The sequence below is a fragment of the Anabrus simplex genome, chromosome 3 (assembly GCF_040414725.1).
Source record: "Anabrus simplex isolate iqAnaSimp1 chromosome 3, ASM4041472v1, whole genome shotgun sequence".
Classification (NCBI taxonomy): Eukaryota; Metazoa; Arthropoda; class Insecta; order Orthoptera; family Tettigoniidae; genus Anabrus; species Anabrus simplex.
The window spans coordinates 383494632-383511533 of NC_090267.1; the positions used below are offsets into that span (position 1 = coordinate 383494632).

The 16902-nt window shown below is 38.7% G+C and overlaps 1 protein-coding gene across 2 annotated transcripts in view; it reads left to right on the forward strand.

Annotated features, from left to right (window-relative positions):
* The window catches only part of LOC136866407 (uncharacterized), an 85625-nt gene that overhangs the window by 13071 nt on the left and 55652 nt on the right, over window positions 1–16902 (forward strand). For both annotated transcript variants that reach the window (XM_067143330.2, XM_067143331.2), the window contains 3 exons: window positions 6666–6840; window positions 10987–11075; window positions 15227–15387. In XM_067143330.2, coding sequence (XP_066999431.2) covers window positions 6666–6840; window positions 10987–11075; window positions 15227–15387 — 425 coding nt within the window. The remainder of the gene's footprint in view (window positions 1–6665; window positions 6841–10986; window positions 11076–15226; window positions 15388–16902) is intronic.

Genomic DNA, 16902 nt, shown 5'->3' on the forward strand with positions numbered 1-16902 from the left:
TTCGAAAAACTAAAGATATGGAATAATTGCAGGGCAGGAAATTGAAAGACGTCTAGACATCACAAACATAAAACCAATTTCAAATATCTTGCCAGACATGACTCCCTTCCAAGCTCTATCTGCTGACCAACTCATCATCATCATCATAATCATCATCATCATCATCATCATCATCATCATCATCATCGTCATCATCATAGTACATTTCCAGTTCCCCAGGTACTGTTAATGAGCCTCTTTCACTTCTTCCTGTCCATATACAACTTGTCATGGAGAATATCATCCACTGTCCATCCTCTGGCAACCAGATCAACCTTGATCATGTCCATCCATCAGGTTTTAGGTTTTCCTGCAGGTCTTTTCCCCTCCATATGTCTTTCCAAATTTATTCTGGCTGTTCTTGTAGGCTCCATCCTCATCACATGCCCGTACCACCGTAGTCTGGACTTGCCGATTCTGTCTAATAGGGATGTCTTTATTCTGGCTTCTTTCCTCACCTCCTCATTTCTTAACTTGCCCATCTTGGTCTTCTGGATGGTGGATCTAAGAAATTTCATCTCTGATGCTTGCTGTCTTGATGAATCACTTTTTGTGAGGGTGCATGCTTCAATACCATAGGTCAATATTGGTATGAAATAGCTGTTAAACATCCATCAGTTTGGCTGGTTTTGGAATCATGTCATCCCATAAAAGATTCAGGGAGCTATAAAGGAATGCTTCATACTTGTGCTACTAGAAGTCTGAAAAACTGGGAGAATATGGTAAAAAAACTGCACGTTCTATTTATAGATTTCAAGAAGGCTTATGATCGCTCACACCGTGGTAAGGATCTGCCTTAGTGAAATATGCAGTAAGGTGAAGATGGGAAACAGAGTATCGCAGGGCTTTGAAATTGTGATGGGTTCTAGACAAGGAGAGGTTGATCTCCTACCCTATTCAGTTTTTCCCTTGAGATAAAATTATATGAGAGGCTTTTCAAGAGGAGTTGATACAAATGACCAGACACTGGAGATGACCGCCAGCAGATTTGGGCTCCTCATAAATGAGGCTAAGACTGATTACCTCGTTGTGACTTGAGGGCAAGGTCAAGTTGCTCGACAGCTACAGTCACTGTGCATGGGAGATCAGTCGTACAGGATAATCTGCAAATTCAGATACCCAGGAGTGGTTTGCACTGAGGACTCCTCATGCGAAAAGGAAATCAACTCCAGGATCCAGGCAGGAAACCGATCTTTCTACGGCTTAACACAACTGCTCTGCTCCAAAAGTCTCTCAAAACAGTTCAAGATTCAATTGTACAAAACCCTGATCTTGCCCGTTGTAAGTTACTATATGGCTGTGAGACATGGAGTATCCAAAAGCAGGACTTTCAGAAACTTCCAGTTTGGGAGAAAAGTTTTGTGAAAGATCTTTGGTCTGGTGTTGGAGGTAAACACGAGTGAATGGAGGATCAGACTTAATTGTGAGCTAGAGGAACTGTACAAAGATTCCAACATAGAAGAACCATCAGAAGCAAGCAACTACAGTGGGCTGGACATGTGGCTAGGATGGAAGACCTATTATGGCCACGGAAATTCCTGGATTTTATCCACACAGAAAGGAGACCCCTGAGTAGAGTAAGGAAGAGATGGAGTAATGGCTACCATGAGGACCTGCAAAAGTCAGTGACGTATATGGATGGATGGCGATTGACAGCGATGAATAGAACATGATGGAAGAGGAGACTTGTAGCCGCGTGCAGTCCTTTAGGCCTGATCGCTCAAAATAAATAAATACAAACATAGAAGTGTAGATTACATTGAATGCAATATGTGATAAATATTACCATTAATCTTTGTTATTCTGGCTCCCAAGAGATTAAATAAATGCACAAAAAATATTCTGCGAACACCAGGTTTGGACCTCCGAATGCAAAACTCAGCACTGGCCATTAACTACCACAGCCATGGAGTAGTCTGATGTGATTGTACCTATACCGTAACATTTCAGTGTCAACCTAGTTTCTGATCAACATGGAGTACTTCTTTTATACACATAACAGTTCTGTGCATTATTGCTGGTTTTATCAGCTGCAAATACATGTCATTCAAGCCATGTACGTATATAACTACTTTTTATCAGAAGTCGGGGACATGTTTCCACATTAGGCTGTAAATTGCGGATTACATAAATATGATGAAATAGGGGCAGCTGATCTTTATGAAGCGATAAAATCGTAGAACACACATAATAGTTCCATTGAATGTTCAATGATCATTTCAACAGAACAAAAAGGAAAGTAATTGAGCTGCAACATTTGAACATTCTTAAAATTTTATCATGTATTTAAACTTGACGTATTTGGTAACCCTAATCTTATTTTAATGTGTATTTGTGACCTTATCTATTTTACTTATTTTACTTACAAGTATTTTCGGCTGATGTCCGAACAGAAGGACAAAACATGTCCTGACACTTTTAATGTCACCCTAATTAAACATAATTTTTTAGTATTGTAATGGTGGAAACTTTGATTGTACCTTTAAAAAATATACTATCGACAATATGGGCTTTGCAATTAAATTCATTTTTTGCAGTTGCAGAAAATTACCGATACAAAACTGCCGTATTTGAGCCCCTTCAGATGCCACTGGACTGGACTGAGCTGAAATTTAATCCACCAACTTTGGTTCAAATGGCCAAAGCTTTACCATCTGAGCGATTCAGCCCAGGAGGCTTTGGCAGCTTGAAAGCTGCTGATGTATGGGCTATGCTGAGTAATGGCGTTCAGGGCATGACTAAGGTGCCTGGATGCTGTGGATAGTGTGGCTTACAGGTTCTGCTCTAGCACTTTCTGGTTCGGTGAGGAAACAAATGGGAACTACTTCTCTCCTCGTCTTGCCTACTGCACCTCATTATAATGTTGCTATCTGTACAACAGTTTTACCTTGGTGGTGTTATCTGAGGATCAAGTCAGCCTCCAGGCTGATGACTTAATAGACATACATCTATTTATAATGTCTCCTTCTCTCCTTGTCTGATGTCTTTTTTCTTTCCTGAGGCTTTTTACTTTACCTTTATTGCCCTTACCTTTCTCACCATATCATTCCACCAGTAAGTTCTGTCTCTTTTCTGTTACGAAGTGTTCTTATACAGATTGTGTTCTTGTCCTAAAAATCAGTTGCTGAGGACAGCCCTTGTCCTTGGTTGAAAAATTGTTTGTGGTGTTCTATTTGCAGAATATTTCTTTTACAACCAAAGAATAAAATCAATTGATGTAGACCTAAGCACTTGCTTAGTACATTCTGTTGGTGCTCTGTATTTGAGTTATTGCATGTGACATGGGGCTAACAATAGGAGAAAGTGCCCCTGATCTTTGCTCTGGGAAACATTCTGACACTTGACCTGATTCCTTTTGTCCCTTGTAGAACAGAAGGCATCAAGAAAGCATCACCATCTGGTCCTGCTGATGGCTTCCCCTTTGGATGGGAACAGTGTAATATCATCCACAGTATCCCCTGCCTGTTGTAAGAGGCAACTAAAAGGGGCCCCAAGTTCTTTTAACTTGAGAGTGTTATCAACCGTGAATCCCTTAGCTGAGTCCTACTATTGCTTCCATTTCCTTGTGCCAGGTTCCTCACTTTCATCTATCCAGTCTCTTGGTCAACTCTCATTTTTTAAACCCCAATGTCATTAGGTTTGCAAGGCCTAGGGAGTCTGGCATTTTCATGCCATTTGTAGTCCTTGTCTTTCTTTGGCAGATTGATACTTTTTAGTTTTGGACCCCTTCTATTTTTTCCTCTGGTTAGCATTAATAGAGGATGGTTGCCTGGTTGTACTTCCTCTTAAAACAAAAATCCCTACCACCTCCCCACACCACTCCTCACACCACTCCTGCCAATCACCAACCTCTTTTGTTCATTCCAGGTCTTTCCTGCTATTAGTGGCTCAGTGTAAACAGATCTTTGCCATGAGTGCCTGGGTTACCTTTCATCCAGTTTCCATTTCAAGCCAAAGGTAATCATCTTAGAATCAGTCCAGTTCTTCTTTGTTGGCTTTTTTAAATAGTTTAGTTTATAGTGTGCAAGTTAAGGAATTTACATTGACCCTGGTAAAGGGCCATTATATGGGTGCAATCTCTTGTTGTCTCTCACGCTTGATCTTGTCCGGCTCCGTGGCAAAATGGTTAGCATGCTGATCTTTGGTACGAGAGGGCATGTGTTTGTTTTTCAGCTGGGTTGGGGATTTTAACTTTCATTAGTTAATTCCTCTGGCTTGGGGGTTGGTGTTTGTTGGTATTCTCAGCAGTAGATTTTATGTTCGTTAGAGCCCCTTCCTCACAGACATGCAGGTCACCTATACGGCATCAACTCCAAAAACCAGGTCTCTCCAGAGGCCACACACTATTATTATGATTATTATTATTGTTGTTGTTGTTATCATCATCATCGCCATCATCGGCTTGGATTGCCTTGCCTGAGCCAAAGTTCCTTGCAGGCTCTTGGGATCCCTGAGACATGCAAACCTCCCCCCACCTTGTCAAGGGTACCTGATCACTGGGAGAAGATTTTGGCATTTGGTTGCGGGCTACAGTAGAGTCTTGCTTAACCAACCCTTTGCTTTTCAGACACATTCATAAAAAGAAAAAGACATTTGGGTAAAATTATTGATACAAACTATAAATTTCTTCCCGTTTGTGCTCATATCTGTGCTCATATCTAACATAAATTGTACTCTTAGTGCGGAAAGCAATGTGGACAGTATGTTGCCTTTGCTGAACCAAATTCCTGGGTGTGCAGATGTGACTGATGAAGACTTCATTGGGTGGTTTACTCTTGATGACCAGTTTGAAATGACTGATGAAGATATTTTAGGCATTTTTAACACTAGTGAAAAAGAAAACTTAGTTGATATTGATGCCAAAATAATGCACAATGAAAGATTCAGGATTATGTTGCGTTGAAATGTGTAGAGCAACTAAAATAAATCTAGAGCGCTGATGTGTTACTTCTACTGAGAATACCTGACATGGCGACGAAAAAACCCGTCTCAGGCAAGGAAAAATCTGTTACAAAGTTTTTAAAACAAATTTAAATCTATCAGCATCTTTTTATGCTCAAAATTGTAATTGTATTTACAGTGTATGATCAACTGTATCAATAAGAAGTATGTAAGCATTTGGAATATTGTTTTTTCTCTTTCCTTATTACCAGACATTCTGACTAATCTAACTACCCAGTGGCCTGTTTACGTCAATTATGTAAGACTTTATTGTAATAATGAAGTATGAGTACCAATCTACAGTAATACCTAGTTTACGCGATGCCAGTTGATGAGACAATTGTCAGAAGACAGTTGACTGGCTTCCAATTATTGGCTGCATGTGAACACTTTGGTCCAATTTTCTAGGCAATTGCCCTCACAATTGTCCAGACAATTGATTGTCCCCAGGAGTAGACTGAGGACAACCAACTGGGACCAGCTGCAACCCCCACCATCCGTAACTCAGTATTGTTGTGACATTTTGCGCCATGTGAACGTGACAGTCCAGTAGCTTATATTTCTTTTGTGCCAGTTCGTTTGTGTCAACCGAGAGGTGCAGCTTCCTGTGTGGTCTTGATAATTTAAATACTTTAATTTTTAAATTATTTGTAGGTTGTTTGCGTAAATATGGCTCCAAAGTAGAGTGATGATACTAACGTAAAATACATTGAGCTGTATAGGGAATGACAATGTTTGTGTGACCAACACGATAACCTTGAGTCGTTTATTCTTCTCTTCAAAATATCTAAAAACTTTTGAGACATGGTGCTACAGTCACATATGTTATACTGCTCCGCATGAACTTATGTCTGGTGAAAAAACTACATCATCTACATTACTGGTTATTTACCTGTGCATTGTTTTTTCTGTTTGAGTGATCGGCTGATGTTGACCCGGAACTTATGGTCGAAACTGGTACCGTTTATGATCAACTAGTGATGTAACCTTACATTACTAAGTTTACATGTATTGAAAAGGTGGAACCATTACATAATTTTATTAATTTCAATTGTGATCTCGGTTCAATACGGACCATAATGAAATTTTTATCTTTCAACCTGTATAAAGAGAAAAATGCTCTTCAGATGGCACTTTCTCAGATTACTGATAAAATTAACATTCAAGGATTCGGTGTGACTGAGGTCAAAACTTTGCATGACTCGGCAATGAATTCCTGGCACATATCATTACAAAATAAATTTAATTCCTCATGGTACACTGCAGACGCTGCGTACTCAGCCATTTCTCGTCCACTGCCGTGGCAATAGCTTCCTTGTGTGAGTGGGTTCTTGTTCAACTGGACTGGTCAGCAGTCCGCAATAATTAGAGGACATCTTTCGCCAACAGTTGTCTCAACAACTGGTATCGTTTAAACTAGGCATAAGATTGCCCACAGGTAATCCTTTTGCCCAAGATTCGGGCTGTTTAACTTAATGCAGTTGCTTAGGTTTAGCCCTACTTACTTGACTGCAGCTGTTATCAGTAATAAGTGGGTTGTAATAGTTTTCTAAAATATTAATTTTACCTTGAAATCATATCAATAAGCTTTAGATGATATGGTCTGTATATGTAATACTGTTTCTGGAATTTTCCAGAAATATTTACTGTTTCATTATTAATGATGGTAAATGAATCTGTTGCAGTTTCCACATCACTGGCTTCTGGAGAAATGTCCCTCCTATACAAAAGCGTTTGATCTGCCTCAACATTTAATGGCCAAAGTCCGGAAGCTGGAACAGATAAATAAGAAACAAGATTTTGATGCAGATCAAGTTCTGGAGATTCTGAGACAAATTAATGCTGAATATACAGCTCTAGGTAAATCTTATCCATAACACATTGAATACTGGCATATTTGTAACATGTCAACTGCTGTATTCTAGCATTTTAGCCATATTTTGAGGCTTTATCATGTTTTGAGCTAAATGAATCATGGTTGTTGTTTTTTTTTTGTATTCAAAACTATGTCTAACTCACTTGCTTCTTTTATTTTCAACATTGAAATATGAAACTATTTATCATGTTTTTGAGCTTTTCATTATTTTTTCTTCTTTAAAATGGGCCACCTGTGTTCAACTTTTCCGCTTTGAGAGGGACTTGATGTTTGCCCAGTACTTGCGCATTCTCTGGCTATGTTTCTCCCTTCTGTCCTATGTCCAGAGGGCGCCTGTTTTCTTACACGGTGGTCTGTCTTGAAACCTCTTTTGTTTGATTATTCTTCTGAGAGGTGCCGGTTTCTGATGTAGTTTCCAGTTACTCCCAGTTCCTGTATCTTTCTTCACTTCTGTTAGCCATAGTGTACTTTTCTTCCTGTTCTTCCAGTAGTTCAGAAGCCGGTAGGTCATCCTAGTTGGGTTCATCCTCGTGACATGTCCATAGAATGTCAGACGCCTCTTCCTGGCTACGTCTGTGATTTTTTCAGTATAACTGCATAACTTCTGGTTCGGTCGCCTCCTATACTCACTATCTAATTTGATTGGTCCTAGTGTCTTTCTCAAGATCTTCCTCTCCTGGACCTCTAGTTTGTCCAGCAAGCCTCTCTTGTTCAGTATCAAGCATTCTGTGGCATATTGGGCTTCTGGGTGGATAACTGTCTGATAGTGCCTCAATTTGGTGTTATGAGAGCAGTGGCGTGCGGTGGTTTTGAAAAGTAGGTATGCTGTCCAAAATAAGATGTACTAATTACCTGACATAGGAAGTACAATTTAATGTACGTCAATACATAAAATAATGTAATCACGCTGTAACCATATAGACTTGTGTAATCTCATGAAAATTGAAGGACTTCTAACCAGAGCTTTTCGGGAAACACTAAATAACTAGTGACATCACATCTGTAGATTTAAAAAATCGATATATATTTTAAAGCTGCATTTTACTTATTGAGATGTATAGGAATTGCTTCTTTATTTCCAATGACAGTGCATTATCCATAAAAAACGGAAAAAAGCGTGTCATTGTTGCATTTTATGTCTGATCATTGTTATTTTATTTAGTTTCCTACATCAAAGTGCATAGATTAGTAAAAATCACGTATATTTCATGAATTACCCATCACTATAATGTTAAAAATCTCCTTGATCTCTTATGTATGTATCCGGAAACTCTCTGACCTGTTACACTTTACACCCTTCAGCCTGGAAGCTGACTTGAAGTACCTTTGACACTGATGCAACAGCATCATTCATATTACATTGTACAGATAGGCCTATCTCAAAATTGATAGTAACTTACTTGCTATGTTTTTGTCAGAAGTTCTTATACTGTCCACTGTATGCTTTACTACTAACAAAACTATGCATTATGTTCCTCCGCAACATTTTTTGTTGCTTTGAGTACACTTGAAGGTGAAATCTATTCGCCTTTCTTGTCTAAAAAACACCCTTTAGCAATCCAGGTGCTGATTACACATTTTACATACCAAAATTTCACTATCACTGATATAAAGACTTTCCTGTTTATAATTTTCTGCCCGCTGTTTTATAAACATTTTTGGCCTCACCATTTTAGCACTTGTTGACTTGAATTACGCGAAGGGAATGAAAGCAGCGGTTGAGCAACGAGTTGCTGACTTGAACAGCCATGACATGAGTTGCAGTGTGATCACACCGCATTTCGTGCAGTGTGGAAAAGGCATAGCACATCTTTCTGGGCATGTTAAGATTGTGACACAATATGCGTGAGCTCATGAAACATGACGATAGTGTGTTTGAGTGTACCAGCTCCGCAGTTGAAATTTCCAGAAGAAAAGTTTTAGTTTTTTTAAAATCATGGATTTTGCATTTTGAGTCAGTTTCAAACCTTTCTTGCTTTTTCAAAACACATCAAAATTTATTTGCAGGCTGTGAAAAATGAATATACAAGAGTACAAGCCTTTGTGAGCATTCTTAAAAACTAAAAGAGAGCCATGAATGTAACAAGGGCATTTTCATGTTTACACTCTATGGAAAATGTCTAGAATTTCTGAAAACTTTAAATTAAATTTCTGGGGAGTAAAATAACACAGATCCATATTAAGTGCTTAATATTAATTACTTTAGTATGGTACAGATCTTGTGCTTAAGACGTTTTAGCTAATTTACTTCAATTGTACGTTCAGGTACATGCCAGGATCATGATATCTGCCAATGGCAACTACATTGCTACATGAATATGTACCTTGCTGTGGAGAAGCAATGAAAGCTCATTAATGAGCGCCTACGAGGAGACTCAATTTTTATGTAGTTCTAGCTTTCTTGACAAAGCAAATGTAGCTGGGCAATCATTGGCACTATAGAGTAAATTAATATATTATTTTGGGTCCACCTTTTCAATACAACATGTAAATAGTTTAAATTTTGTATTGAAAAGGTGGACCCAAAATAATATATTAATTTACTCTATTGTAATCACAGTTCAATACGGATCTATCATTATGAAACTTATTTCTTTTAATCATCTCATATGAAAATGTACTTTGGTATCAGATTCAGCTTAATACATGAGGACATGCTTTAAAGCATTGGAGACTGTGATTGATCTTGTGCACTTCCAGTGTTTTTTGCACAAGATAAACATAATTGGAAATGTAATTTTAAAAGAAATGTCACAACTAAGCAATTTTGTATATAAATAGAAAAGGGCTTTCTTACATTCAAGAAGAATGAAAAGTGCTGATATTTATTTTCTTAAGGAAAGTTACACAGATCTTCCAGCAGTAATATTTCCTTTTCCTGTGCTCACATGCTGGAATTCATGGTTTGAATCCGTGGAATATGGTAACAAGTATTTAGATGTTTTTAAAAGATTTTTTTTTTCAATCTCTGGATGAAAATTTGTTAAACAGCAGTTCTTCATCCCTCCTAAATATTTATAATAATGAATGTCGTTATCTTGAAGTACAGTGTCAGGCTAAATTTGTGACTTAGGTCTTTTGTGTGGCCGCAAATATTGTTTCGGCCAGCCCTGCGGTAGCCCCCTTTTCAGTACTTCCTGGAAGGGGCTAGTGAGTCAGACGACTGGGAATCTTTCAGCTGGCCTGTGGGGCGGGGATGGCCTTTCCATATGTTGTTCTCGTCGGCTGGTTTACCTCTGAGTTTCTGGGAGATGCAACGAGAATGTTCCATTTTTAGCCACATCGTGAATATTTTGGTGCACATCACCCGAGCTATAAAAAGGAAGACTAGCCGTGTACAGAGTTAGTCAGTGTTGGACTCGGTCAGTGTTAGAGTAACTGGGAGAATCAGTGTGTTGGGGTTCAGTGGCTGGGCTGAGGATGACACAGGTGTTGGCTGTCGCTAGTGTCCCACTGAGTTCTGAACGAGAAGTTGTGGTTGTTGCGTTGAGTGATTAGCTGGACTGAAGATGACATATGCAGTGGAAGACGGTTTACTACCTGAGAGTAGTGTGTGTGTGCGTGTGCGCGCGCGCACGCTTCTGTGGGCTGAGGATTGTCGTAGTGTCGGCGACCAGAGCAGTGAGCAGCTTTCGTGAGTGTAACTGGAACAATGTTAATGGCTGTTTTGGGAGGAGAATTGTCCTGCTGTTTTACACTGTTTGACTGTTTTTGTTTAGTTGTTCACTGTATTTAGCTGTGTGAATTACTGGACTGTCTCTGGAGTCGAAACAAAGAACAGCGGTTGTGTGTTGTATGGCAAGTAGCCCTGTCTGCATGCAGTTGCTCTGTAGTGTGACTGGACTCGGAGAAGTGAAAGCAAGGCAAGCCTGTGAATAGGATTGTAGACCTGTCAGGTAATTCCAATGAGCCAGGATTCCTTACTGTGTGTAAAGTACAGAGACTAGAATGGCTCACGCTTCAAAATATAATTGCAAAATCAGCAGAGAAGGCTGAGTATGCACTTTTTCATGTTAATTAGCTCATGTCGATCTTTGACTCTTAGGACTGTATTTTTGTTGTATGTTGTATGTCCCCATATTAAAACTGCTGTGTTATGTTAGTATCATTATAAATTTTCTTTTCTCCAGTTTCACAGAGTGAAAAAGTGGTGGACAAAGTCAGAGGACCCTTTGCAGAACTAAAGAAGACAGGCGTATGTGAATCACCATCTTCTTCTGTAAGCAAGCTTTATCCTCATATTTAAATTTTTAAGTGAAGATCAATGTATACTGTTAATTACACCAACTTCTCAATTCATATATTAAGATAAATAAAGCAGCTTTTTTGTTGTGAGCTATCACCAACTGCAAGTTAATTAATTTACCTTAATAAATACTGTGAAGTGGGTGTAATTAACTGTACACTTTTTTTTGGATGCTTTCATGGTCCATATTGATAGGCGTGTAGTTTTGCCATTTGAAAGAAGTTAACTAGGATTTCTCTGTGTTTCGCGTTTATTCCACAGCTATCAACAAGGATGAGAAGGACCACCTATTCGATACTGTATATAATATGTTAATATTAATTTATTACATCGGGACTAGTTTCGACCTTTGTATTGGGTCATCTTCAGCCTTAAGGTATAAATGGAAAAGAACATTAAATGTAACTTGAAAACACCAACACCTAATAGAACTCTATTGGTATGTCTTGAAGCTTTGATGAAATATGTTGTGGTTACACAATGAGTCCATTAAAATTAATGTCTCTTGTGCATATATCCAACATTTTTATGTCACTTTTTCTGTTAAGAAAATTGTAGGCTTAATATTAAATAGTAAATTGCGCATATGTCCAACACTTTTTTGTCACATTATTATGATGTCTGTTTGGTGTAGTTTTTCTCTTGCATTATTGTTGGGGTTAAAAAGAGGGTGTATATGTGATGGATGTCCTTGGTCTTCAGATTTAATTATTGCTAAGAGTATGTAAACTGCTATTTTTGTGGTATTAATAGGGACATTCACTCTTATATCCTTTAATTTTTTCATTTTCTCCACTCTCATTTTTGTTATCACAACTCTTATGATCTCCATCAAATGCTTCTCCAGGTAAAGCTGTCACATCCATCAACTGTCTGCGATTTGAGCTTTCCACCAGGAAGTAATCAATTACTGATTTCATTCTTCTGTCACCCCTGCTATATCTTGTAATTTTCCTGCTATTTTCTTCTGAAACCATGTGTTGCCCACAATCATTCCATTCCTCTCAGGAAACTTCACTAGTTTCTCTCTTCCTTCATTCCTTTTCCACTATCCATATGATCCATTTACTTCTTCTTTTCCTCCTTTTCCCACCTGTGCATTTAGACCTTCCATGATAATCACTTCTACATCAGTTATCTCCTTTTCTTGTTTCTGCAGGAATTTCTCAATATCCTCCTCTTTGTTCCCTGTCTGTGGTGCATACACTTCTATGAAGTCTTCACTTTGTTTCTCATTCTCAGTGTAATTTTCATTATCCTGTCGCTGATCTACCACATCCACATACACCTCCAGCTGTTTTGAAATTATTAGGCCAACTCCTTTTTTTGCCTCTTGGCTTCCACTCCAGTATAGTGTATATCCTTTCCTCATTCTCTTCTTTCCTTTCCCCTTCCATTTAACGTTGCTCAACCCCAAAATTTCTATACCCTCTTTCTCCATAAAATACACCACTTCTGCCTTTCCTGTCGGGGTCATAAGACTTCATGATGTTGGGTACTGGTTGTCCATTTTTCACAGTTCCCTCAGCATCCAAGGAACTGTGCGCCGCATGCAGGTTACGCCATAAACTTTTCCGAGGCAAGTTTAACAGCTCCATTATCATGTATGCTATTATTACATTGGGGTCGCCACTCCCAGGGGCATTTTATACTCACTGCCACGTGTAACTCTAGGCTGTTTCTTAAGAGTACAGGCACCTTTTGCAACTGCTTCACTGAAGTACAGACAGTGCTGACAGGAGAAATTTCTTCAGTTTTATCTTCCGTTGGGACTGGGGTCCTCTTCCTCCATCTAAACCATTGATCATGTTCTCCTTTCTGGCGAATTTGTGTCATTTCCTACACAAAAAAAGGCTTCACCTGGCCAGCAAAGGGAGGACCCCTCCGCATGCAGCTGTTGTTCTCCCCCTTTGGTTGTCAAGTTTGGTAATGGCTGCTTGACGCTCAGCCAGGCAATCACAGGTAGTACCGTCTACTGTCACATACGGTAGCAGGATGATCCTGACCTGACATATAAAATGTGTCTTTGTTAAAAAAATTAAAAAACACACATGAAATATGTTTCATTGCAGACTTTTGTATTTTTCCTTATCATTATCATCATCATTTACCTTTATCTAGCTATAGCCGGGTAGGGGCAAATATGGTTCCTCTCCACTTTCTTCGGTCTTTCCACCACTCCTCCTCTAACACTGTGTCCCAGTCCAGGTTTCTTTCTATAATGCTGCGTTGGATGGTATCCTTCCATCTCAGTCGTGGTCGTCCACGGCCTCTCCTTCCTTGGATTTGCATTTCCATCACCTTTTTTGGCATTCTTTCGTCGCTCATTCGCTTTATGTGCCCAAACCATCTTAGTCGGCTCTTCTCTATTCTATCATTCATTTTTTCCACTCCAATTTCTTCCCGGATTTTCTCATTCCTTATTTTGTCTCTTCTACTCTTCTGTATCATACTCCTCAAGAACTTCATTTCGGCTGCCTGTATTCGACTCTCATCCTTCTTTGTCATTGTCCAAGTTTCTGCTCCGTAAGTTGTTATGGGTACGTAATACATCTTGTACATAGTATCCTTTGCTTCCGTTGGCACATCTTTGTCCCATAACATATTTCTTACACTATGATAGAAACAACTTCCAGCTTGAATCCTTTTACTAATCTCAGCATCCAGTTGAGCATTCTCCATTAATTCACTCCCCAGGTATTTAAACGTTTCCACTACTTCGAGGGGCTTGTCTGCAAGTCTAATCTGACCTTTCCCTTCTTTCTCCCCTCTAGTCATAACAAGAGTTTTACTCTTTTCTACACTTATTTTCAATCCACATTCGTCGATCTTCCCATTCACCACATTCAACTGTTCTTGAACCTTCCTGTCGTCTTCTCCCCAAATCACAATATCATCTGCAAATAACATCATGTTCATTTCTCTTCCTCCTATGCTGCTTTTGCTGTTCTCATGATGTCATCCATTACTATTGTAAACAGGTTTGGTGATAGAACACTTCCCTGTCTCAGCCCACTAGTTATTTTGAACCAACTTGTCCTGCCAACTTGTGTTTGCACGCAACTACAACATTCCTTATACAATGCCATGATCATTTTTATTAATCCCTGTCCAATTCCTTTTTGCACCAGACTGTCCCAAACTTTCGTCCTGGGGACACTGTCACATGCCTTTTCATTGTCAATGAATGTCATCACCATATCATTCCCGTACTCTCAATGCTTTTCCATTAGTTGTCTCATAATGAAAATGTGCTCTATTGTTGACCTTCCACTTCTGAAACCAAGCTGATTTTCCTGTATCTGATTCTCAACCCTCAACCTTATTCTACTTTCCAGTATCCTTTCCATTATCTTAGCAACATGGGATATTAGAGTAATTCCCCTGTAGTTCTTCAAAACTTTCTTATCACCTTTCTTGAAAATTGGGATGATTATTCCTTTTTGCCAATCCTCAGGGACCTCCTTATTCTCCCAGACTTTCCCGAGAACCCGATATGTCCACTGCAGGCCTACAGCTCCAGCTGCCTTTATCATCTCCACTGAAATTTCATCTATTCCAGCAGTTTTTCCATTCTTCATCTTTCTTACTACCATTTCAATTTCATTCATTGTAATTTCTTTATCATTTCTTCATCAACTAATTGCCTTTCCTGGTCGTCCATTGAATGACTGTCATCCGTTCTTATGTTCAGCAGCTTCTGAAAATACTCTCTCCATCTATTTCTTATTTCTTCTGGCTTTGTTAAAATCATGCCACCTTCATCCTTCACAAATCTGGTGTTTACTTGATCTCTCTTTTTGTTTCTTAAGGTACCATACAGTAATTTCTTGCTGCCCTGTGTACCATCTCTCAATTGTATTTTTCCTGCCACATGCAAAAAAAGTCTGAGATTTCTTTAAGACTAGCATTCTGTAAAGTAATTGTGATTTTATTGATTACTTGTTGAAAAAGTAATTTGTAATTGTAATGGAGTAAAATATTTCTTAGGTAACAGTAATTCACCCAATTACTTATTTCTTGTACTCTTCTCATCACTGTCAGAGAATGTTCATTGCTATGAAATTGTTGCATGAAAATTTACCATAATTTTCTAATAAATCTGAATTTGCTCTATTTTTTAGATTTCCGCACAGTTGGAAGCCAAGAGAGCTTTGTTGTCTGATATTGATAGAAAGCTTGAGAACCTCCAGCTCTCTAAAGAGAAGTTCAGACTAAAAAAAGAATGTCTGTTTTATGATAAGAAGACTGCTGAATGCCAGATTAAAATAGATAATTTAGAAAGGTCAGTATGCTTTTCATGGTATATTGATTCATCTTATTTCTTTTCTATTATTCACTTGCCTTCTCTAAACTTTGATACTACCGTATACAAGAACCATGTCACTGATACATCCATTATTATGAGCAATTAACCCTACATCACTGACCATTCATCTGCTGGACGACGCGCGGAGAGACAAATGTTCTTCCCCCACCCTTCTGGTAACATTTTGCTCATTGATGTGATTCGTGAACAAATTTTGAAACTGCAACCAGCATTGAAATTCGGTCTTCAGTTTACTTTCCAAACTTGAGTTACGATGTTCACATAACCCATAGCTATAAATCTCTTCCTAGCTGAAACTTGACAGATGACTGAAGTTTCATATACAGTAAAGTCCGCTATAGCGAGTACGGCAAATAGCGAGAATTCGATCGTAGCTATAGCATTTTTCTGTCCCTTGAAAATTCCTATATTAAACTGTGCATTATCCTTTGGTTATAGCATTTTACGTAATGTATGTATGGGTACATTGAAAAATATAGGCTATCTACCGTTTCTAAAGATGAGTATTAAAAGGTGTGAAACATACGAGAACCATGTCACTGATAAATACATTATTACGAGCAATTAACCCTACATCACCAACCATTTGTCTGCTGGACGACGCGCGGAGAGACAAATGTTCTTCCCCCACCCTTCTGGTAACATTTTTTGCTTTTCCTTCTCGGTACCTTTCCCAGTATGTGTCCTAACCTGAAAAAACATAGTTCATTTTAGTATTACGGAGCTATCGTCGTCTGAAGAACGAATGGTTATTATGGACTGTAGAAGAAAGACCCAACACTGCCTTCTTTGTATTTCTTTCTACATAATTAACAATTTCCTTGCCAATAGTTATATAATATACTGCCACAATATTCAGAGAAAAGGAGATAAACCAGTCTCACGAATGACATATGCGCAGCAGCTGAGTGGTGATCTGATTACATCTGACTTTCGGCACCAGGTTACGCAGCCAAATTTGTTGCAGCCGTTGAGAACAATGTTAGTTGAAATACTCGAAGCAAATGCAGAAATACTCAAACCTGAACGAACATCAACAATAACCCTACAAGAAAAAAACATGTTTATTTTCACCTTTAAAGTTGTAGGCATGCCTTCTTTACACTGTTCGCAGTTGGGCGGTATGTATTGACCACCGACCAAATAACTGATTGGAGTGTTTAAATGATATGTAGGTAGTTAAGAGCAAAGAGACGGACCTTAAAGTGAATAATCAAATCATACTCTAATATTAATAAGACACGCTTAAAGTAGGACACAAATGCACTTGTCAACAAAGTTGCTGGTAAAAGAAACCGTGATCACGTATTCAATTTTACAATGGTCATTAATTATGATGCTGATTGAGGTTTTCGGAGAAAATGCAGTGGTAGAGAGATTGAAAAAGAAAATTTGTGCAGTTTCCTCCTTTGAACGTATTGAAATTGATGTTTTCTTACTGTATTGGTTACTGTGGAGATGTACAGTGAC